The 25,956-nt window shown below is 44.4% G+C and overlaps 1 protein-coding gene across 1 annotated transcript in view; it reads right to left on the bottom strand.

The window, feature by feature from the left end:
- Positions 1-25,956, bottom strand: part of LOC148028809 (uncharacterized) — a 104,995-nt gene that overhangs the window by 15,611 nt on the left and 63,428 nt on the right. The window contains exon 9 of the mRNA XM_087687598.1: positions 23,102-23,175. Coding sequence (XP_087543724.1) covers positions 23,102-23,175 — 74 coding nt within the window. The remainder of the gene's footprint in view (positions 1-23,101; positions 23,176-25,956) is intronic.

The raw sequence follows: 25,956 nt of genomic DNA, 5'->3' as shown, positions 1-25,956 counted from the left end.
ACCAAGTGTCTTGCCAAGGTTTTAACCCCATTTTGGAGCCAATGGAACCATCAGATTTATGAGTTAAGTATCAGATCACTAAGTTTTCCAAGAGTCCCTCTACCAAGAACTCTTGTTCTCAGTCACATCCCCTCTTCTCTAATTCATTATAAATATGAGGTATGGGGAGGCACAAGGGAGCATAAGGAGACCCCGAGAGGCTGCAAGAGAGAGGTAGAGAGAAGGATACCCCTCCAAAAGATTGAGAGAGAGAGAGAGAGAGAGAGAGAGAGAGAGAGAAGAGTCACCTTGAGAGGCTACAAGGGAGAGAGTTAGCTCAATTCCCTCTATCTCGATCCTCGACTTAGCCATCTTCCCTTACACTCTTCCATCTCGAATCTGTTCCACCTTCTTAATCTCTTGAGTCTACTTGCAGACGATCCCCCCAAGTGAAGAATGTCACGTGGGATGGCAATCCCGTAAGCAACAACGACGGCATCACTGTCAATCCAACTATGGTACCGGTCATAAGTGATGTATTTCTGAATTGATAGATACGGTTCTTCTTGTTCAAAAGAAAGATGGCACATTCAGGATGTGCATTGATTATCGAGCCCTCAACAAAATCACTGTGAAGAATCGGTTTCCTATTCCCAGAATTGACGACATTTTGGATCGTCTAGGAGGCTCAAAGGTTTTCAGCCGCATTGATCTAAAGAGTGGTTATCATCAAATTAGGGTAATACCACAAGATGTACACAAAACTGCTTTCCGCACTTCATACGGTCTTTATGAATTCTTGGTGGTTCCTTTCGGATTAACCAATGCACCAACCACCTTTAATCGAATGATGGAGCGCATCTTTAGAGAGCATCGACAATATGTCGGTACTTTCTTTGATGATATTCTTGTCTTTAGCAAGAATGAAGAGGAGCATCATCAACACTTGGAGATTGTTCTACAATTACTTTAACAAAATCAACTCTTGGTAAATGGTAAAAAGAGTGAATTTTTCATGCATAAAATAAATTACCTTGGGCATGTCATCTCTTCTGAAGGGATTCAGATGGATCCTGAAAAGATCAGGATAATCCAAGAATGGCCTCATCTTCATGATGTACATGAGGTGCGATCGTTTCTTGGCTTATGCTCTTATTACCGCCGCTTCATCAAGCATTTTGCACATATGGCTTCTCCACTTCATGACCTTACAAAGAAGAAGACCTCTTTCCAATGGAAGGAAAAAGAGAAGGAAGCCTTCACAAGGCTGAAAACAGCTCTTACTTTTGGACCTGTTCTTATCATTCCAGATTTGGTAAAACCATTTATGGTGGAAGCAGATGCTTGCGATGATTGTATTGGTGTAGTGCTAAATCAAGAAGGCCATGCCATAGCCTTTGAAAGCCGCTATCTAAATTATGTGGAGAAAAGGTATGACATTTATGAAAAGGAGCTCTTAGCAGTGGTTCATACTTTGAAGATATGGAAACATTATCTTTTAGGCAATGAATTCCTTATTAAAACTAATCATCAGAGCTTGAAGTATTTCAAGACTCAAAAGCATTTGCAAGAGAAACATGCAAGATGGGAAAATTTCTTGTCTATGTTTCATTTTCAAATTATGTACACTCCAGGGAAACAAAATGTAGTTGCTGATCCACTTTCTAGAGTACCTCGCATTGCAACTATTACAGTGGCTCATCATGAAGATTTTCAAACGATGAAGAATACTTATGATGAAGATACTGATTTTGCAGCAATTTGGTCAAATTTACAGCAAGGAGGTTCTCATCCAGATTATTCCATCAAAGATGGTTACCTTCTCATGAACAATCGCCTTTGTGTCACTCTTCCTGTTCGACAAAAGGTGCTTAAAGAAAGTCATGAACCCCCTTATGCAGGGCATAGAGAGAGGGCAGCCACTCTAAGTGCAATTGAGCGCTACTTTTATTGGCCAACATTATGAAGAGATACACATAACTTCATTGAGGCTTGTCTAATATGCCAAAAATCCAAGTATGATAGGCAAAAGACTCCTGGATTGTTGCAACCTCTTCCAGTGCGCAAAGATCCATGGGAATCTATCACAATGGATTTCATCTTAGGTATTCAAAGAACACCTCAAGGTCATGATATGATTTGGGTCATAATTGATCGATTCAGCAAGCAATCACATTTTATTCCATGTCATAAAACATTGAAATCCGCACAAGCTGCAAGACTTTTCATTCAACATATCTTCAGATTACATGGTATGCCTTGTGAGATCATTTCAGATAGAGACTCCAAATTCACAAGTAGCTTTTGGCATGCTTTATTTGAGAATTTGGGAACCACTTTAAAGTTCTCCTCAGCTTTCCATCCTCAAACTGACAGCCAAACAGAGGTGATGAATCTCACTCTTTTGGATATGTTGAAAGCTTATGTTAGTGAATATAAGTCACAATGGGAGAAATATCTTCCATTATTGGAGTTTGCTTACAACAATACAGTGCACTCATCCACAGGGAAAGCACCAAATGAAATAGTACAAGGTAAAGTGATTCCTCCTCCAATTATTCGCACTAAAGATAAGATTTTTGCTGCTGATGAGTTTGCTTCAGATTTAAAAACAACAATGGATCAAGTTCGAGCCACTATCAAAGTTGCCCAAGAGCGACAAAAGAAGCAAGCAGATAAACGAAAAAGACCTTTGGCTTTTGAAAAAGGTCAATATGTCTTGCTAAAGTTTGATAAAAGCAGGCTCAAACAAGGTTCCAGTCAAAATTCATCTTTTCCAAAGCTCTCCAGTAGATACTTTGGACCCTTCAAAGTGATTGAGAAAATAAATGAAGTTTCTTATCGACTTGAGCTTCCTGCTCATTGGAAAATACACAATGATTTTCATGTAAGTTTGCTAAAACCTTACATAGGACCAGAACCAAAGGAACCCATTACTGAAGATTCCCCAGAAGTTGAAGAAACAGAGCAACTCTTGGAACCTGAACAGATTTTGTTTCACAAGGATCGAACCACGAGAAGTGGCCTTGTGACACGAAAATTCTTACTAAAATTCAAGAATCTACCCACAACAGATGCACAGTGGGTAGATGAAAAATTCATGAAGGATTACCCAGACATTCTTTAGCCATATCAAGAAGCTTTTCAGCTGAGGACAGCTGAATAAAAGCCAGAGGGCTGTCACAACTCTATAGAAACAGAATTTGTATCCTTTTTTATTAATTTATCTATATAATGATTTAATAAATTTGTTTCCTTTATACTCATTAGATATAAAGAAAAGTGCATTGGAGCTGGCCATTGATGAGTGGTCCCACGTTATGGTGGACCCACGCGGTGGGTTAGAGAAAAGATAGTTCACACTTCCACCTGTATGTCCCGATTGGGCGCCTGTGACCAGAACTCACGCATATCAGGGTTAGACTCGTACACAGAAGGATTGATGCCTTGAAGTGTGGGCTAGATCTGCCAGAACAGATAGTTACAATCAACAAGATGGCATGATTATGAAATGCTTGTATAATGTGCATGTGTGGGTTGAAAGCTTGAAATGCACATTTCTTTGCATAGGAAAGTCACATGAAGATTCTAATACCGTTTTTGCGATGTACACGGAAAAAGCTTTCATATGACACCCATATTGGGGGGGTCCCTAAATTTTAGGAGGTCCCTAAAATTTAGGAGCCTCGAATTAGCCTAAAAATGCTAGTCCTAAAAAATAGGGATGTCATTCTAAAAATAGTAAATTCTGTACTCTGACTGTGCTTACCAAATTTGGTTGTTTCTATTCTTGACAATATTCAGCCCAAAAAGGAAGGCCATAGAGAAGAGACAAGTGTCAAGACACTTGTCACACAAGTTTCCGAGTGTCCCACCACTTGTCACATCTCATGACATGTGGCTGGACACTTGTCTTGTGCTACTCCACTTTCCCCTTTTGTACTAGCTCTTCCCTCACCTATAAATAAGAGCTCGTTTTTCTTCATTCAGCATCATTTTTCTTTGCTGTAAACTCATGTACAGCACCCATAGATAGCCAGAAACTGGCCCCATCCATCCCCATCATCATCCCCCACTTCTCCATTATCAAATTCCTCCATATTCCCTCTTCAATCACTACTGTTTTATAGGACAGTAAGCCTGTAAATTCATTACAGCACCTCCTTCTCGAGCTCTTTCTTCCATTTTAGCAACAAGAAGCAAGCCCTATCCATGTACTGCTAATCAACGATGGAGAAAGGCTGATTTTCCCTCTTTCTTCTCTCATACTGTAAAGAAATCAGTTCTTATCATTGCATAATAGATAATGCATGTGTGTTTGTACATCTTTGCATGATCTTGTGAGAGTGAGAATTACTTCTCCTCACTCTCAGGTTGATTGTAATTGAGCTCTTCCCTAAGGGACTTGGGTTGAGCAGAAATACATTCCTTCGAGGGGGGGTTGCCCATCTTCAACCCTCAATCTTATCTCCATTACTTTTACATTTTCATGGCTGTAATTTTGTGAGTAATTTTCATTTTCAGCTTTAAGTGTTCATTCTCTTATGTATTAAATCTCGAAAATAAGCGAATATCATAATTGTTAAGCATACTACGTTGTTCGGGGCATTTACATGTATCCCGAAAGATGAAGAAATAAGGTACCAAATACTCTTTGAGTGTCATGATACCCCTAGTGCGGGACATCCAGGAGTTAATAAGACTTATAGTCTTATTAAAAGGCAGTTCTATTGGCCTGGAATGAATAAGGACATCCTTGACTATGTGGTCAAATATAATAAATGTCAGGTTAATAAAGTTGAAAGATTGAAAATGGGAGGACTTCTCCACCCATTAGAGATTCCTTTGGGAAAATGAGAGAGTATCTCCATGGACTTTATTGTCGCGTTACCCAGAACACAGAGGGGGCACGACTCTGTGTGGGTGATTGTGGATAGGTTAACCAAAATGGCTAGGTTTATTCCAACTTCAACTGATGTTAAAACACCAGAATTTGCTAGATTGTTCATAGAAAACATATACCAATTGTATGGCCTTCCAGCAAATATAGTTTCTGATCGGGATAGAAAATTTGATAGTCAATTTTGGCAGGTTGTATTTAGGAAGATGGATACTAAACTTAGCATGAGTACAGCGGAACACCCGCAAACTAAAAGGGTTAATCAAATCCTTGAAGATATGCTCAGGGCATATGTAAGTAAAAGACAAACTAATTGGGAAGAGTATCTACCGATAGCAGAGTTTGCATATAATAGTGCCAAGCACTCTTCCATTGGATATAGTCCATTTATGCTAATGTATGGGTTTCAGCCTAGAGCTCCTAATGTAGTGGGACTGCATAAAAAAAAGGTTCAGGTAGCCAATGATTTTTTGGAGGATATGAATAATATGTTAAAATTTGCTCAAGAAAATATTAAGAAAGCTCAAAATCGAGCTAGAGCTTATGCAAATCCTCACCGAAGAGACATCTCCTTTGAAGAAGGGGAATTAGTCTATCTTAAAGTGCCTGAACAAACTAAAACCATGAAAACGGGATGATGTCCAAAGCTTTCACCCAGGTATTGTGGTCCTTTCACAATACTTGAAAGGGTGGAAAAACAGGCTTACAAGCTCCAACTACCTACTGGTAGTAAAACACATCCAGTTTTTCATGTAAGTAAGCTAAGGAAGAAGCTGGGTAATTTGGATAATCTAATCTTAAATGATAATATTGAGGAGCTATTAGATGACCAATCTAATCCACATGAACTAGAAAGAATTTTAAATGTTCGTAATAGACGAACAAGGAACACTATTTATCAAGAATATCTGGTCAAATGGAAAGATTGTTCAGAAGAAAGCTCTACCTGGGAGCGAGTAAGTACTTTAAGGAAAAGGTTTTCCAATTTACAGTTGGACCTTCCAAGTATCGTTTTCGAGGACGAAACCGATTCTTAAGGGGAAGGAAATGTTACATTAATAAATGTAACTTATGGGGAGACAAGCGCGAGGGATGACCGTCCAGGGGCCTTGGGCACCCGAACGGGGTCAAGGGGAGCCTAGAGAGTAAGTGAGTCTAAGAATAGTATGACTCACCTAAAGCTGACGGCTGGCAGTCGAATCAGGATGAGGAAGCCAGCAACCTTCTAGGCGAGACTGGGTGGTGAATCGAACAATCTCTCTCTTGCTGTTGGGACTGTCAAGCAGAGGGGGCACTTAACTGAATCTCCAACATTATCACAGGTGATCAACACAGGCGTTATCTAACACCTAGAATCCTAGGTACCGGACGGTCTGCCCTCTCCTCACCTATCTAAATCCAAGGTGGACGCCCCACTCTGTGCTAGAGTCCGGGTCTGTGAGAAAACCAACCGACTTTTTCCAGTTGATTTTCGCTCCCACTGCTGAACAGAATGCCTCAAGGGCCAGCCTCACTCTCTCCAACATCAGCTCATCGTCCTCTACGTAGAGTGCTGTATCGTTTGCATACTTTGAGTCTAGCAACCTCCGACTCCTCTCTCACTGGAAGTTGGAGGCCGCGTAAACCGCTCACACGGGACCTAAGGAAGTGAGACATCGCCTCTGCAAAGAGCAAGAACATGTACGGGGCTAGGGGGGAGCCCTACTGGACCAATCTCTACAGCCAAAACTCCTCCCCACGCCTACCGCCTATGAGAACCCTGTTGGTGGCCAATCTATAAAGTGCAGAGACTCCGTGAATCCAAGCTTGTGGGAAACCCAACCTCGCCATGGTGCCCTCTAGGAAATCCCAGTCCACCGTGTCATAAGCTTCCTCGAAATCCAAGAGAAGTACGGTTAGTCTCTACCCACTATGCTGAGCCCACTCTGTCGCCTCAAAGAATGTAAATAAATACATTGTCCAGGATGCTCCTATCCTGGACAAAGCCTGTCTGTGTGTCATGGATGATGTCTGGCAACACGGGGCGTAGTTGCCTACCAATCATCTTTGTCAATGCCTTATAGGCCACTGACAACAAGGTGATCAGTCTCCATTGGGAAAGCTCCTATCGATCTCCCCCTTTGGGGAGAAGACTGATGAGGCCTAACGAAAGGCTCCCTAGCATCTGTCCTAAAGTGAAAATGGGTCCCAGAGGTTATGCAGTGGTGTATTTATGCATTGTATGAAACTGTGACAGGGAGAGTACGAGTTCCTAGAGGCACAACAAACTCAGTCTCTAGTACGGTGGGCGTAAAGCAAGGCTATCCCCTCTCTCCTTTGTTGTTTGGACTGTACATTGACGAGATCTCCGATTATATGCAGAGATGGGGTGGTATGGGAGCCAGCTTAGCTGGGGTACTGATACCAATTTTGTTATATGCTGATGATATGGTGCTTATCTCCAATTCACCAGAGGGACTACAACGGCATTTGGATGCATGTGTTCTGTGAAGAGAAAGGTCTTAAGGTTAATCTCGGAAAGACTAGAATCATGGTCTTTAACACCTCAGCAGCTTGGGTTGTGTGCTCAGAGCATTACTTTATGTATGACGACCAACCTGTGGAAATGGTTAGACAATATGTATACCTCGGGGTCACTTTCAAGGGGCCACAGTTTTCATGGAAGGAGACTTCAGAGGCTAGGCTTGCACGAGCATATGTAACTTTGGGTACTCTAGAGTGGCAGTGTGCACACATACAGTTTCAAGAGCCTCGTACCAAATTGTGGCTTTTTGACACCTCTATGGGGCAGCCATTGGGGGCTCAAGCCTTTATCATACTAGACGGATGCCACTTATGGACTGTGATGGACCGGAAGCACAACATTATGATGGCTGGGAATGCATGGAAAGACCGCTAGTCATGATGATAGCACGTATGATAAGGGCAAAAGCCTCAGTACCACAGGAGATCATCCGGGCAGAATTAGGCGCTGCACCCATGGTAGTTGAGGCATTATTCCAAGCAATTACTTTCCTTCAAAGGATATGGCAGCTCCCTAAAGACCGATATCCTAGACTAGCACTGGAGTCTTCAAGACAGCTTGCAGCAGAGGGAGATAGACAGTGTTGGTATGCACACATGAGCACGTGGCTGAATTTGCATGGCATGAGTACAGATAGACTACCACCGTTTGATTACAGCCTCGACTGCCCTACTTTGAGCCTTAGTCGTGCAGAGCTGATTAGTGTGATCAAGGCAGACATCACTAAAGTGGAGATAGAAAGGACTTGGTCCAAGTTCCCTTTCCCATTAGGCACGAAAACGTCACAATACCAAAGTCACTTCTTGAAGTTTTCTCATGACGGTTTCATAGTGAGGCCTAGATACATGGATGCTCAACTGTCCCACGGACTCCAAGTTGCTATTGGTTAGATCTGCACCTCATCGCATCAGCTAATGATTGAGACAGGTCAATGGAGCCATATTGCAGCCAATGAGAGGATGTGCCAGCTTTGTGGATGGGAGCCAGAGACGGAGGAGCACTACATTTGTAGATGTACTATATACTATGATATCTGAGGCCGCTATCATTGCCTCTTTAAGGAGGGGTTTGGACCACTAAGACAGGTGATGGACTATAAGGACCAAAGATGTTTGGGCCTTTTCTTGCTAGAGCTCCAACGATGGAGAGCACTATTATTACAGGATAGGAGGCGACCCCAGCATCATCCACCCCTCCAGAGAGCAGTTATAGACTACTTCAGCGTAGTTGAACCCCTAGCCGCGACCACCCCAGACACTACATCTCCTACTAATAGGCATTACTGAGATACATCATCAGGAGGCATCACAGTTGACAAAGCTACAACTCTACGCAGAGCACGATGCCCTAGAGTACCTACACGGCAACATAGGCGTGCCCATATGCGCCACATTCGCATCATGCTAGCTCGGTACAGAGGTAGATTGGCGTGATGACTCGCAGAGTCTTGGTGGATTCCATAGACTGAGGCAGAGATACCCTACACTCTTGATCTTTTTAAACTTAGGTCTTTTTCCAACTTTTTCAGTTGTTTCAGTTTCCGTACATCTCATTCCAATATACCATGTAAACTTACACATAAATTTTATCTCTTCTTATTTGGTGAGAGATGATGATACCAGCTGTATTGGTTATGGTCTCATAGGCCACTCTGGCCTTTTAGAGACATTAATAGATCTCTCTTTTTTTCGTAAAAGGTAATTGTATTAATTACGAAAAAAGGTACAAGATTACATGATTACATGATTACATGATGACAAGAGACACGAGAGCCCTAGGCCAACGTGTGGGAAATCCCCGTACTAATCCACGAAAAAGATTACACCAATCATGGCAACGACCCAGAGGCAATTGCCATATGCCAAGGAAGCAAATCCTCCCGAGGGAGCAAGTCCGAGTGCCGGATGAGATCTATCTGCCAATGCAAGAGCCCTTTAAGCCTGGCAATGTGTCTCGGTACATTAGAGGCCGAATCAAAGAGAAAAGCATTGCGCGTGGTCCAAATGTGCCAACATCCCCAGTATCTGAAAAAGTGAAACAAGATCTTCATATGTAACTGTGGCGGTGTGGGGTACTTTGGGCGCACAAAAACCCAGTCGAAAGGAGTGAGCGAGGACCCCACCACTGCGCGCCAGATTTGCGACAAGAGTGACTAGATATTCTTGGCGAGCGGGCAAGAAAGAAATCGATGTCAGGCCGATTCCGCAGTGGTGGTACAGAAGAAACAATTGCCATTCGAGATTCTACACTTGGAAAGGGCTGAGGCAAGAGGAAGACCACCAATCATTACCCGCCAAAGAAAGACCTTGCATTTGAAAGGTGCCCTATTCAGCCAGCCCTCCATGACCGTTGCCTTCCACCATGCCTGCGATTTCCGCAGTCCCCAAACAGTATTAGCTTTCACACCCAGCCATTGGTGATCTTGAATAAGAAGATGATACACCTGATTAGTAGAGGCCTTTTCTAGACTGAACTGGCCTGCAAGGTCCCAATCCTGCCAAGGACAATCCACAGCCGGGGCAGGAAAGGGTTGCCGATCCTGAAGCTCCGACAAAAGCTGTTCCCATAAACCACGATATCCGCGCGGGATCCTGAAAAGTCTCCTAGCAATCCGAAATGATGCGAGGACATTGCGAGTGGCAAGGGTAGCATCCGCAATCGAAGTCACACCTAAACGGGCCATGGGGTTAAATCTCGGTCGGAGCTGATGTTTGTCTTCCCATGAAAGTAATCTCGATACTGCCAACAATTCCAGCTGAAAGGAGTTAGTCTGCAAGCGGTCCCCCACTGGATGCCAACGGGCCTTTTGGAGCACCACTTTCCAAGAGCCGACCAAGTGCAGTAACAGAGGGGAAGAGGGACTGGAGAATCGAGAGTCAGCATTAAGGACATGCCACCAGGAGGCCCGAAGTCGTGTATTACCATGGCGTAGCCCACTGTCCTCAAGAAAATAACGAGCTATAATGGTCCACGGGTGATGATCCACACACATGGCACGAAAAAGAGACCAACGAAGAGCTAGCATACGAGTTTCTGCATCCAAAATAGCTCCACCACCCATGCGTTTAGGGGTACATGTATGTGACCACAAAATCCACAAAATTCCTGCCTGCAGTGAATCCTTCTTTCATAGCATGAAATGAATGGGATGAGTGAGAGCCTTCAAAGTAGTAGGCATTCACGGCAGCAATGGCAGGAAATACATTAGCATTGGCAGCATAATTGTCTGAGCCACTTTGAGGCGGACATGGAATGGCCACGCTTGCGACTTCCAATACATAAACTTCGCCGCCAGTTTTTGTGAAATCCACTCCAGTAGTTCCTTTGGCCGTACATCCACCCCCAATGGGTATCCAAGATGCCTTACAATGGAGCCACGAGAAACCACCTGGCCTTGCCAGCCTAAGGACTGTAAATCAGGCTCCGTGCAACTAAGTATGGCTGATTTAGAGGCATTGATGCGAAGACCAGAGGCTTGACCAAAGAGTGTCCAAACATCTAATGCCTTTCGAATATTGTCCCTGTCCGCCCGCAAAATCATAAAGGTGTCATCAGCCAAAGATTGGCTAATAAAGTGCTGCCCCAAAGGAAGAGACAATCCTACCAGCTGCGCAGAAGCCGCCATTGAGGATAACATTGAAAGGACCGGGTGAGTTGCCAGGGCAAAGAAGAGAGGACTCAAAGGGCAACCCTGCCTGACCGAGCGTGCAAGGACAAATGGCTCTGTAACCCCACCATTGAGCATAACTCTTGAAGAAGCCGCAGCACTAATGGTGTAGATCAATCGGGACATCCGAATACCAAAACCCATAGCAGACATGAGATCTGCAATGAAAGACCAATCCACATAGTCAAAAGCCTTTTCCAAATCCAATTGAATCAATACCACTTCCTGACTGGAGTGCCGCGCATAGTCAATAGCCATTTGCACATTTAAAATATTATGCAGAATGTTGCGGCCCTTAATGAAACCATATTGGAGAGGATGCACAATAGCTGGAAGGTGCTTGTGAAGCCGATTCGCCAACACTTTGGAGAAGATTTTATACATCGAGCCCATCAAAGAAATTGGTCTCCAGTGTTGCAGCGTTGACGGCGAAGGGACCTTTGGAATCAGTTTGATAAGGCCTTGTTTCCATGAGGAAGGCATGACCCCTGTTTCCCAAACCTGCTGAAACATAACCGCCAATGGTTTCACCAGCTGCGTGGCCGAGTTCTAAAAGAATTCATTAGTGAGCCCATCCCAACCAAGACTTTTATCCTTAGGCAGGTGTAACAAAACATCCATAACCTCATCCTCTCAAATATCCGCCTCCAAAGTAGCTTGCATGTCAAGTGGAACCTGCTGGCGGACCAGATGATAGAAGACCGAGCGGGCATGCGTAACCTGGCTAGAAGGTGAGGGAGAAGAACCAAGAAGTTCCATAAAATAATTTCTGCATATATTAACAATGGTCTGCGGGTCAGTGACCATGCGACCTTCCGAATCCTGGAGTCTAGTCATATTTTTGCGAGCAGGAGAAGCATGCAAGGCGCGAAAGAACTTATGAGACTGACAGGCACTATCTTGCAATGTGTCAGTCAAGTTATGCAGCTTGGCCTGCTGATAAGATTTCAACTGAAACACTTGAATAAGATTGGCCAAACACATCTCCAGTGACAGCAGAAAATCATCATCTGGGGTATCCACGAGCAACGAACGAACCAAAGCCAATAAGTCCTCTGCTGCAAGTCGACGTCGCCGACAAAGAGAGGCATGATGGATCCCATACTGCCGAGCAACCCACTGCACATTAGAGAGCAGCCGTGCAAAGGAAGCCAAGCCCTCAGAGGCGAAGTCCACCAAGAACCTCTCAATCAATTGCTGCATATAGCCCTGAAAAATTGGATGCTTCAAATAAGAGGAGTTGAAACGTAAAGAGAGCCTATCTAGCAACTGCATAGAAGGTGCAATAGGTTGTGCACGCATCTTAAGCTGGAGGGGGAAATGATCCGACAATGCATATTGCTGCAAGACCTTCATTTCCAGCATCTCGGGAAGAAAATCATCCCCCTGCATGATATACATTCGGTCCAACCGCGACCAAGTAGTTGCATATTGTGTGGAATGAAAAGTAAACCCTGAAAAAGAAGGGTGAAGCCACGACCAAAGATCTTGCTTAAGTATGCGCAGAGCAAATGAATTCCACACCCGGCTTTCCGGCGCATCCATTACCGAATGCCCTGAAGTGGACTGAGAAGAGTCAACACACATATTGAAATCTCCCATCAAAAAACCCCTTCGGCCAAGTGACATCGAGCCCTGCAAAGTCGATCAAAGATCCCGTCGGGATGCGGGATCATTCGGAGCATAGAGGCCCAACAACCATAAAATCTCTCCTTCAAATAAGACTTCGATTACCAGAAAGCGGCCCCGCACATCATTTTTAACAAGAACAGGCTGGTATTTCTCATGGACAATCATCAGCACGCCTGAATAGTGCGTAGCATGTGTCCCTGCATAAAACAAACGGAATCCATGACAATCCACAACTTTTCCTGCTTCACCGTGACTTTTGTGCTCAACTGCACACAATACATCCCACTGGTTCTCATGCAAGACAGTCCACATGGCATGTTGCCTATGGCGAGAACAAATGCCTCGCACATTCCACGTGGCTATCTTCGTATATCTTCAAAAAAGGAAATCAGGAGCGAGGCGCCTGTTGCCTCGATTTTACCTTTTCCGCGAGAGCATCCAGGACACCCTCATCCAGAAAATCAGCCAATACTGCAAACGAATTCTGGCGGCCTGCTTTAGAGGTAGAAGGAAAATCCACTGCCTTGGGAGTGGGACGGGGATAACGCCGATCCCAGGGTGTAATCACATTACCTTTTGTTTCAAACGCCAGCTTAGCAGGTGGGCCCTTGGGACCATCTGTATAGACTTTCCTGGTAGACTGATTACGGGGGACAGACGGGGCCATAGTACACGCAGCATGCTGTGAAGTGAACATTTCTTTCCTGCGCATATACGTGCGCACGGAGTCCTGTGAAGCATTAGGCCCAGGGTCCGTCAGGCCTGCATCCAACTTTTTACCTTTTTTTGACGTGCCTCAATCCAATCAGTGCTACGGGAATCCAGACCCAGGACGTGTTGTTTGCCTTTATCCACAACACTAGGTGGCTGAAGGGCCTCCTGTGCCGGGGCATCAAGCACCATGTTATCCTTAGGCAGCACAACATGCGCATCCTCGGAAGACGGTTGTCTTTCTGGGCATTCGGCCATAAAATGCCCCAATTTACCACACGAAAAGCAGTGTCCCGCAAAGTTGCCCCATTTCAGGCGAAAATGCAAAGGATGCATGCCAGAACAACTGAGGCGAAGCCACACAGGCCTTTTCCTAGCCGTGTCCCATAACATGCATAAACGGTTTCGATTCATAGCTCTGAGGCTTGGGGTAACCAGCACTGTTCCCACAACTGCCATCGCATCCTTCAACAATGGCCAATAGACGGCCGGACAATTTTCCAATTCCACCCACACCGGGCATTCTCGTTGGAGCAGGCGCTGGAAGTCTCCCATAGGGCGCCATGGTACAGCATGGACCAAGCGGCGATCAAAGAATAATGGCAACTTGGACAGGAGCTCAGCCCGATGTGTTTCTGATTTCAACAACACCTCATAAAAGCCGCGGGGTCCAAGGAAGATCTCCTCAACACACTCCCCTTGCAATAAATGGTGCATCCACTGGCGAATATGTGAAAGCACTGGGATCCTGCCAGTGAAGAAAAGTATAACGGCACGGTCATAAAACACCGAAAAAGACCGCAGGACTGATTTCGGGTCCACCGTGGCTTCCAGCACATCATTAGTTCCCGAGTCAGAAAAAGTTTGATTATTATGCTGGACATAATCGCCAAGCAGAGTATTGGCAAAGTCCAACAAGTGCTCCCAGTCAAGCTCCTGCGAATCCACAGGATCAGAGGCGACCTGCGCATAGGAACGTTCCTGAGGACCCATTGGCTCGTCAGAAGTATTCTTGGAGCGTTTGCCCGCAGGTGGCAGTTCAGAACCCGAAGGCATCTCCTCCATGCACAGCACCATGTCCTCCGGCTCCTCTGTATCAGAATCAGGGCCAAGGGCTGCCACCGTCCGATCTAGAAAATCCATATCCAGGCCAGCCATACTGCTGTCTTCTCTCTCTGTCAGGGGGCACAGGCAAGAGCAACGCTATCTCTTGCGCTCTCTCTCTCTCGCTCTCTCTCCCTCTCTCTGTGTGCACAGGAGCAGATCAGCTCACTGCTCTAATTCTGCAAATGTCGTGGCCTGTCAGACTGTCCTGTGGACCCCGTCTGCTCTGTGGACGCCCGGCACTCCTTGCGCTATACCCCCTGTGGACACAAAAGCTAGGCGAAAATGAAGCGGATTGCAGACGGCGGCTACAAACAGGGCAGCACGTCGAGGTACACTCGAAGGTGAGGCAGGCTGCAGACGAGAGGGGCGCAGACTTCAGGCGGCGCTTGTAGACAGGGCGGCAGGTCGCGAAACAGGCGCAATAGGGGCAGGCTGCAGGCTGCGCCTGCAGACAGGGCAGGCGTTCACGAGAAAAACGGGCGCAGAAGAAGGTCGCCGCAGGCAGAAGCGCGCGCAGGAGCGAACTCCCACCCACCACACAGAAAAAAGCTTCGCAGTCAGGGGGGGGCACCGGATCCGCCATCGCCCACGCTCGCTCCCGTCACCGTCATCGCGCTCGATCCTGTATTGTCCCCCACCCCCCCTTCTCTCTCTCTCTCTCTCTCTCTCTCTCTCTCTCTCTCTCTCTCTCTCTCTCTCTCTCTCTCTCTCTCTCTCTTTTAAATTAAAACCCCCTCCCTCTCTCCCATATAATCTCTCGTTAATAGATCTCTCTCTCTCTCTCTCTCTCTCTCTCTCTCTCTCTCTCTCTCTCTCTCTCTCTCTCTCTCTCTCTCTCTCTCTCTCTCTCTCTCTCTCTCTCTCTCTCTCTGTGTGTGCTATCACTAAAGTGGAGACAGCAAGGACTTGGTCCAAGTCTCCCTTTCCCATTAGGCACGAAAATGGCACAATACCAATGTCACTTCTTGCAGCTTTCTCATGATGGTTTCATATTGAGGCCAAGATACATGGATGCTCAACTTTCCCACGGACTCCAAGTTGCTAATGGTCAGATCTGCACCTCATCGCATCATCTGATGATTGAGACACATCAATGGAGCCATATTGCAGCCAATGAGAGGATGTGCTAGCTTTGTGGATGGGAGCCAGAGACAGAGGAACACTATATTTGTAGATGTATTGTATACTATGATATCTCAGGCCGCTATCAATGCCTCTTTAAGGAGGGCTTTGGACCACTAAGACGGGTGATGGACTATGAGGACCAAATATGTTTGGGCCTTTCTTACTGGAACTCCAATGACGCAGAGCATTATTGTTACGGGATAGGAGGCGTTCCCAACATCATCCACCCCTCCAAAGAGCAATTACGGACTACTTCAGCGTAGCTAAACCCCCAACCGCGACCACCCCAAACACTACATCTCCTACTGATAGGCATTGCCAAGATACATCAAGAGGCATCACAGTTGATAGAGCTACAACAGTACACAAAGCACGACGCCCTAGAGTACCTATTCGGCAACCTAGGTGTGCCCATATGTGCCACATTCGCATCACGATTGCTTGTTACAGAGGCAGATTGGTGCAGTGACTCAGTCGGAGGTAGCTTGCAGAGTCTTGGTGGATTCCATAGACTGAGGGGGAGATACTCTACACTCTTGATCTTTTTAAACTTAGTTTTTTTCAACTTTTTCAATTTCCATACTTCTCAATCCAATATACCATGTAAACTTACAAATAAATTTTATCTCTTCTTCTCTAATGAGAGGTGATGATACCAGTTGTATTGGTTATGGTCTCATAGGCCACTCTGGCCTTTTAGAGACATGTATATTGCCATATGCTATTTTCCCCCTGCATACTCTAAGTTTGCCCCTAAAGAGGCATCCCCGTATACACCACTATATGAGGACATAATGAGATACATGAGAATTGGGGATGTTCTACTAGCAGGAGACTTTAATGCACGCACAGGAAACAACCAATCTGCTTTCTTTGATACTAGTGATGAGATGTTCAGAGATATTGCATTAGATGAAGTGGGATTAGTTAGATCAGCTCAAGATAGAGAGATAACAGAATATGGAACACACCTACTGGCATTGGGAAGTGCACATGGTTTGGCCATCCTTAACGGGCTGCCACAGAGGCCAAGATCTAATGGCTTCACATGTTGGAATAACAAGAAAGGGTCAAGCACAGTGGACTATTTGATTGGATCACCCAACTTGCTACCTGATATAAAAAGCTTTGAAATCTCAGACAGACCAATTGGATTAGCAGCAGACCTTGCTATTCTAGCTTTCACAATGCAATATGGGCCTATACACGAAGCACAGCCACACATACCAAAATTACCACACTATGATTTTGTGGAAGCGACCTCACACATATACAGCACTACTGTGCGAGATGCATTGAGGGAGCTAGACACACAGGCCTCTCTAGATGAGTTTACAGGACAGTTGGCCGAGATAATACACACTTCAGCAACATACGCTTTCCCACACACTACACCGTCAGATAAACCTCCACGAGGTAATGCCCCACAGAATGGCTGGTATGATGATGAGTGCAGAGAGACACGAGCACGTTTTCAGCGAGAGATGGCACTTGGCATATGTACACATAAGCATGCTCGAACACTCTTCAGATGGTTGGTACGCAAAAAGAAGCGGGAATACCTGAGCAGACTAGAAACAGAAATGTATTCCATGTTCTTGGGGCAGGACAGCAAGAGAGCATGGAAAAAGATGCATGAGAACCAGCCACCCCTACAAATTACTAGACCGGATGATTGGCATGGATATGCTTCCACACTCTATGATATTCCTGGCCAAGAGCCTATGCCACTCCCCTCAACCTCAAGACCAGCAAATTGCAGATTTTTCACAAAAAAAAAAGTGAGGAATGCCATATGGAAACTGAAAAATGGAAGAGCCCAAGATCATGATGGTTTAGTGGCTGAACACTTCACGCATGCCTGTGATATTTTGGCACCAACGCTGGCTCACATCTTTAATAGGGCAGTTTGTGAGGGATTTCCGACCTGTTGGTCAGACCATATTATTGTGCCACTCTTTAAGAGTGGAGACCCCGCGCTACCTAGTAACTACCGAACTATCATGATTGGACACATGCTGGCCAAGATATATCTATCGTGGAACAAGCATTGAGTGAATGGGCCGAGATGCATGACCTGAGATCAAAAGGCCAGGCTGGCTTCAGGAGGGGATATACAACTCTAGACCATATCTTTACATTGAGGGAAATCATCGAAGAAGGCAAGGCATTCAAGAAAAAGATCTATTGCTGTTTTGTGGACTTTTGCAAGGCCTTTGACACAGTGCCACGTGCTAGACTCATGAGAAGAATGCAAAACATTGATGTGCCTGCAGAGATACAGTGGAGTATCTATGCCTTGTATGAGACAGTGACGGGCAGAGTACGAACACCTGAGGGCATCTCAGATACAGTCAATAGCACCATTGGGGTGAAACAAGGCTGTCCACTTTCACCGACACTATTTGGGCTGTATATAGATGAAATTTCAGAATATGTGGATAGGACTGGTGGGGCCAGAGCCAGCCTAGCGGGAGTGCTGATACCATTACTGTTTTATGCCGATGATATTGTACTTATATCTAACTCACCTAAGGGACTAAATAGACACTTGGATGCATTATCAACTTTTTGCAGAGATAGAGATCTTAAGGTGAACCTTGGGAAAACTAAAGTTATGGTATTTAACACTTCAGTTGCTTGGGTGACAAGAGCTGAGCACCAGTTTACTTTTGATGGAGAGCCAGTGGAGATGGTTAGGCAGTATGTCTATTTGGGGGTCACATTGAAGGGACCACAGTTCTCTTGGAGAGAGACATCAGAGGCTCGTTTGGAAAAAGCATATGCAGCTTTAGGTGCATTGGAGAGGCAATGTGCTCACATACAATTTCATGAGCCGCGCACCAAACTGTGGCTTTTTGACACCCTGGTTACACCCACATTCCTATATGGGGCAGCTATTTGGGGTCCGAGTCTCTTTCACATGAGGAGACAGCCTTTGGGAGACCAAGATGGACCAGAGAAGGAATACTATGACGGATGGGAGCATATGGAAAGACCACTGGTCATGATGATCTCACGTATGATACGAGCGAAGAGCTCGACCCCACATGAGATTATTAGAGCTGAGTTGGGAGCATCACCCATGGTGGCTAAGGCCTTGGTCCAAGCAGTGACTTTCATACATAGACTATGGGAGCTCCCCCAAGATAGATACCCACGGCTAGCCCTGGCCTCTTCTAGACAACTAGCAACAGACAATGACAGACACTGTTGGTATGCTCAGATGAGTATATGGATGAGTCTACATGGGCTGCAGATTGACAGACTACCCCCCTTTGACTATAGCCTGGATTGCCCTACACTTGGATCAGAGCTAAACCATGTGATTAGAGCAGACATACTGAAGTTAGATACGGAGAAGACCTGGATCCGACCCCCCTCCCCCCATGGCACGAGGATGGCACACTACCAAACCCACTTCCTTCAGGTATTTGAGGATGGTTTCATCACCCGACCCAATTACATGGACACACAGCTCCCTCATGGACTACGCACAGTTATTGGTCAGATCCGCACCTCATCCCACCACCTGAGGATTGAGACAGGCAGATGGGAGGGTATACAGACAGAAGAATGCATATGCCCACTATGCGACAGAGAGCCAGAGATAGAGGAACACTACATCTGCCGATGCACTGTATATTATGACATACGAGGTAGATACCACTGTCTGTTTCGAGAGGGTTTTGGACCCCTGAGACGGATCATGCAGTTTGAGGATCAGAGATGCTTGGGATTCTTCCTCTTGGAGCTCCAGAGGCGCAGAGCAACAATTCTACGAAGTAGGAGGCCCCCACAGCTCGGCTCACATAGACAGAGAGCAGTCACTGACTTTTTCACTGATACATGACAGAGTATGGCAGATACCATTACTACTGCCACACAGCCTACAGGAGTACATCATCATTGGACCTCATCTTCTGTAGGTGTCCCTTTTGGATAGAGCAGTGGCACTTAGCCGGTCTAGGCGCCCACGTCCACCCGGACGAAGGCCTAGACATCCACACCACAGACAAATTAAAGCCATCATTGAGCGCCACAGGAGACAGATGCCGAGACGCCTCAGCCATGCAGAAATACACCTCCTTAGAGAACAGACATATCATTGATGGAGAGTTTTCCTTTCTCTACTCTCACTTTCAGATCATTGACATGTTTCCCTTTTATAGGACACTATTTCATTTTTTTCAGTCTTATAAGCATGTGTTTTTCATCTTTCTTCTCGTTCTAGATGAGAAACACACCATCATCATTGTATGTACTGTTTTGGTCTCATAGGCCACATTGGCCTTTTAGAGACGTTAATATACTCTCTCTCTCTCTCTCTCTCTCTCTCTCTCTCTCTCTCTCTCTATTCAAGTGAAGAAATTCCACTAGAAAAGTACAAAGATTAGTCAACCTCTATGAGATGCCTCATATACATGTTGAGAAAACAAGTAATAGATCATATGGTGATTGAATAATGGAAGTTAAGCAGCAGACCCTCAAGCAGCTGTAGAAGACCTAAATGAGCCCACCTAGCAAGGGCACAACAACAGCTATGCTCCTTTAGACTTGAGCTGCCCCTAGAAATTGTTCAACAGCAAGTGTAATCTTGAAGAGCTTCAGAGCCCTATAATTCCCACCCACATTAGTATAGGGTAAGAACTACAAGAGCAGCCCCAAGCAAATATAGAAAGTGGAAGCATCTTGCAGGCAGTCTCTAAGAGTAGCCCCCAAGAAAACATAGAAAGTGAAGCATCATATGAACATGTCAAAGGCATTGTTTGTATGGTATTCCCCGTGCATTTTAAACCATTCCAGTAAATCATCATCTCAAATGGATCATTATCATTCAAAGAGAGACATTCTACAAAAGACACCTGCCATTATACATGACCTGATATCATAATTGCCGTAGCTACGGTAGTAGACTTTTACCTATAACATTGCATGAGACTAGGCCCCTACAATTATTTACTTGATATGACAAGCACTTCTTTTCCAAATAAAAGAAGAATTATTTCATGATAGCATCCTCATGAGGTAGAATACAAAGTACAAAGAACCCTATAGAGAGTAGCTAAGTACATCATAAACGTAAAGGTTGTGTGAACAACCAATCTAGTGGGCTATAATGCCAGACCATCTGAGGGGCTGTGTGAAAGAAGGGTTTGGGGTCTGAGGACTACAAGAAGGTGTCTCTCCTCTTCCTCACCCTCTCAGAGCTGCCTTATAGCCTCTTCCCTTTCCCACAGAGTATGGATAATTTCTACAGAGCCTCTATAGTGGAGACATCTTGGAGGTCTATAGCATGCTTGCAGCTCGCAGCCAAAATGTACTAAGCAATAATACCATGGTCATAAGTGTCACAAAATGTGATGGTGACGAAGGACACATGAATTGCCAGCACTGGAGACTATATAGTCACATGGAATGGGACATGGAATAGAAAGAAGCTACTGTCCTTGCAATCCTCAAGTCCAAAAATGATTGTCACTTGTGACCATGAATAATGCTAGCAATCAGCTCCCATTTATGACATTGTCCCTGGATCTGCTATCCTTGCAAGCAATCTAGAGTGGGAATCCTTCTCAGATGTTGGCCAATCATGAGAAACGAGTGTCTCCCTTAAAAATCCCCATATCCACATGCTGGACCTCTGTCTGTGACCCAAGCAATGCTCCCCCAACAACCATGTCCTTTGTTGTGTCACGAAAGATGTTCCTGAGGTCTCTCCTCCATATTTCTAAGCTCTGTGACAATCCCATAGGTAGTTTTGATATGACATGCACTTGTCCATGCAAGTCTACCAATGGCTATAGGTAGTTGTGATGACCCTTACAATTGGATGGATGTGAGCCTCTGTTCCAAAGGTCAAAGAAAATAGTGCCTGATCTTGCATTGCCTTGGTATGTAAGTTTGTTAAATTGCCTGGGGAATACATTATATGTTCTTGGAATACCAGATTAATATTTACCTTTTCCTGAGCACTAACCAACTCAATCTTAAAGTAGAATACACCGATCTTCAACACTCATTCAATTCCTCCCTTTCTTATAACCCTGTATGTTCACAAGTGTGAGCCTAATAATATTGCATGGGCTTAATGTTGAATGTGTTTCTCTAACAAGGGTACTCATCCAATTACCAGATTAATATTTACCTTCCCTGAGCACTAACCAACTCAATCTTAAAGTAGAATAGACAGATCTTCAACACTCATTCAATTCCTCCCTTTCTTATAACCCTGAATGTTCACAAGTGTGAGCCTAATAATATTGCACGGGCCTAATGTTGAACGCTTTTCTCTAACAAGGGTACTCATCCAAATCTCACTACAGTAATCACCTAAATTTCTATTTTACCATGTCGTGAAGGACAAATGTTCTGGCTTTGGAAAGCATCACCTATTTCTTCAACCCATTTTCTGGCAATGATGATGTATTAAGATAGCTCTCAAACTCTTTTCTAAACAATATTTTGGAGGTCCATAGACTAAGACCCCTCCCTCTCACTCCAATATGCAAGCTTGACCTTGGCAGTCATGAGTTCACAACCACGCCACTATGGGGATCATATAGATGGTGTCATAGCACTTAGACTTGCATCCCTCTCCTTACCAGCCATGATGTTGAAAATATGTGGAAGAAAACCTCTTCTACCTTAAATTACTTTCCCTTTTAACTGCATCACCATTTGGGGTCATATAGGTGTGGTGGTATGTATCATTTAGATCTGATTCATAGCATAGTAACTACATTTTGCATCTCTCTCTCCTAAATCGTCCTGGTGTTCTGACATGTAGGGAAGAAAACTTGATCTCTTCACCACACCAAAGCCAGCCCACACCTTTGATAGCTATTGGGCAAAGCCCTTTCTGAAGTTAGTGGCCATCGTAAGCATTGAGTTCTTAGGCTGAAAAGCGGCAAGCCCATCATCATTTTCATCCATGAAAGTACATTCTGAGCTAAGCATCCACATAGTGCCTTTACTAGTATACTTATCCTTAACATAATGGAACAAAGCTGCAGCTGTCTGATAGCTATGGGGTCGCAATAAACTATTTTATGCACTATGAAAAAAAATATGCTAATGCGTGCTGATCCTTTATCTTTGGCAAAAAGATCCTTTATTCATAAGACCATGATTGACTTCTCCCATCTCAAATACTTTGAAGATACAATGTTAATGCCTAATGTGAATGCAGCATGAAGTGAAGTCAATTGATGGAAATGTCTTCTAATGAAAAAGGAAATTGTTAGCTGCTGCTCCTATGTGAAATTGACCTCACTCAAACATTGTCTGGAGAAACACAGTAACTTGCGCTGTGAACCATACCTATCAATGAAAATGCAGACAGAAAACACCTGGCCTGGGGAAACACAGTACTTAATGTTTTTCCTTGATCCAAGAATGGGTAGTCAAAAGATTACTAGTTTGTAGAGTTTAATTGGATGCCGACTTTTCCTACCTTGATGACCTTAATGCTGCTTGCGGTAATGGCCTGGGAGGAGCTTTGGGTTCTCTACAAACTTCCATGACAACCTGCACAAGATGAATTTGCATAGACCTTTGAGTAATGAAAGTACAAACATTTATAGCATATGACCCCTCCTCTCCCCCTCCCTTGCTATGTCCCTCCTACACCCAACCCCCAACCTCCAGCACCCCCCCCCCCTTCTCTCTCTCTCATTCGTGAAGATGTTTAAATTAATGAAGATAAGTATTTACAACAGGCCTTCTGGCCAGCCAAGTAGAATTAGAAACAGGCAATGAATATCAACAAAGCCAAAGGGCGACAAAATACAATGCTACAAGGACAAGAAAAGGGGACTATGAAGTTAGTACAATAGGGGTGGTGCGAACGATATCCAAACATGGAGCAGCCACCTGTCCGAGTATCAGGCCAGCCAAAACAATGAAAGTAATCTGCAATAATAGCATGACCTACATGGCCACAAATACCCGAGGCTGAGTCAAAAATGAAAGCATTATGAGTCAGCCAGATGTGCCAAAGACCAGTCCATTGCATTAAATGAAAGTGACAAGGATGATGGGGCTATAACATGGCTGTGGATGGCATGTTGTTCAAAACTCAAGAGCAGGTGGGCATTTGCTGACATGTTATAGAGGTCCATACTCGGGAAATGAAGTCCCAAATCTGTCACACAATTGGGCAAGAGATTAAAAGATAAGCAGTGTTTTCATCACATACAAATACAGAAGATCCATCTACCATGGGTGATCTTGCACCATGCAGCACATCCCTTGTGGGAAGACCACAATAAGAAGCCTCCATATGAAAAATTTCCCCCGATAGGGAAGCTTAGACTTCTACAATTGAAGCAACCGATCATGCCACTTAGCTCTACTATCACGAATAGACCAAACTTTGTTTGCTTTCTCAATCACCCTTCTCTTATCCTCAACCATTTTATGGTGAATCTGATTAGTTGACCATTTCCAAAAATCCTCCAGTTTTACAAATCCCAATCCAACCACGGGAATGAACTAATCCCTCTCCATGTGCTTCTCAAGCCAATCAAGCAACCTAGCATTGTCTCTCCAAGGATGATGTTGTATACATACATACTTCAAGAGGGCCAACAGCTAGGCTGTCATATGAAACTTGGCATCCAACAAGGCAACACCACCCAAACGTTTGGGCATAGTAACATGTTGCAAGGATACCCGCACTTGACCAGAACGATTTCTCTACTTCTTCCATAGCATAAAGTGGATGCGCTACACCAATTCTTGCAATGTCTTTTGTGTCCAAGGAAGCAAAGGCCTGAAATAAGAATTCATACTTATCGTGATCATTTGTGCAACTTTTAGTCGCACATGTAGAGGTTGACCTAGATTGCCAATGCATAAACTTATCATGAATACAAGAAGACACCCAATTGAGCAAAGCATGAGGAGTGACATCCACTTTGATTGGATAACCTGAGTGTCTAATTATCTCTCCTCGAGGAACAATCCCTCCTTGCCAAACCAAAGCATATAAATCACTATCTATACAGCTGATCGAAGTGGATTCTATGTGTTGATATGCAAATACAAAGCCAAACCAAACGCACTCTAGATAGTCATTACCCTATCCAAATTGGAACTCTCAGCCTTAAGAAACATAAATGAAGCATCCACGAGAGACTACGCCAAAATTTTAGCTACACTTGGAAGAGCTAATGCAATGATCTCACCATAAATAGCCAACTTGTCTAGCATGGAGAGCATCGGATGAATTACCTATGCAAAGAGCAAGGAACTAAGGGGACAGTCCTAATGAAGGGAATGAGATACAACAATCTCTTTAGTCACCCCTCCATTCCCAACAAGGGCTTCTTCTATGTGGCAGATGGGACAACACTTCCTCAACCTCTGCCTCCATAATATCCACCTCCATAAAATATGCCTATTCAAGCTTCACCTAGTCACGCACCATCTCTAAAATATAAATATGAACAGCACAAACTACCATAGTAAGAATTTCTTGTGGACCCAAGAAAGATTTATAGTGCACTAGACACATTTGAATGATAGATTGAGGCTCAATCACCATAGTGCCCTACACATCCAACAAGTTCACAATATTCTCACGTGAATATTTTCAATGAAGACCAGCAAAAACATGATGAGACTGACAATTGTTATCATGCAAAGCCTCCGTACATGCCAAGCATTTATATTTTGTATATTTCTCATCTTGAAGAGCCTGGACTCTACATTTCAACTACTCTAAATAAGTGGTCAATTCATCAGAAGTGTCCCTCGTCCTATTGCAAGGTTAGAAAATGCTCCAGCAAAGATGCCAAATGATACAATTCAGTTCTAAATGAAGATGCATGCTGAATCCCATATTCTGGAGACAAACTACATACATTTTTCTGGAAAACTTACCGTGCATCCCTACCCCTAGATAGAATCTATCTCCCAAACAAAGCAATCAATTGCTGCATATATTCCAAGAACTGATTCTGCACCAAAAAAGACTGATTGAATCGTAAAGGCCAATAAGCTAGTAGGGCCTTAAAGGCATCCACTAGCTGATGAATCATTTCCAAGACCAAAAAGATAATGATCCGAAAGGACACACTGTCTCTCCACCCACATATTAAACACTATCAAAAGGAAAGAATCACTCTAGCAAACATACATCATGTCCAATCTAGCCTAAGATTTAGAATGCTGAAGAGAATGATAGGTAAATCCGGGCTTTGAAGGATGGAGCCAAGACCACATATCTTGTTTCAATGACTAGGCTACCAAAGCATCCCATACCTTGCACCCAGGACCATTCATCATAGAATGAGGCAAAGTTGC

This window comes from Lygodium microphyllum, chromosome 11, assembly GCF_053477565.2.
Source record: "Lygodium microphyllum isolate KBCC chromosome 11, Lygodium_microphyllum_v1.1.10, whole genome shotgun sequence".
In the NCBI taxonomy this organism is placed as follows: Eukaryota; Viridiplantae; Streptophyta; class Polypodiopsida; order Schizaeales; family Lygodiaceae; genus Lygodium; species Lygodium microphyllum.
Note: the sequence above shows the minus strand (reverse complement) of the source record. Positions and strands in the feature narration are given on the sequence as shown.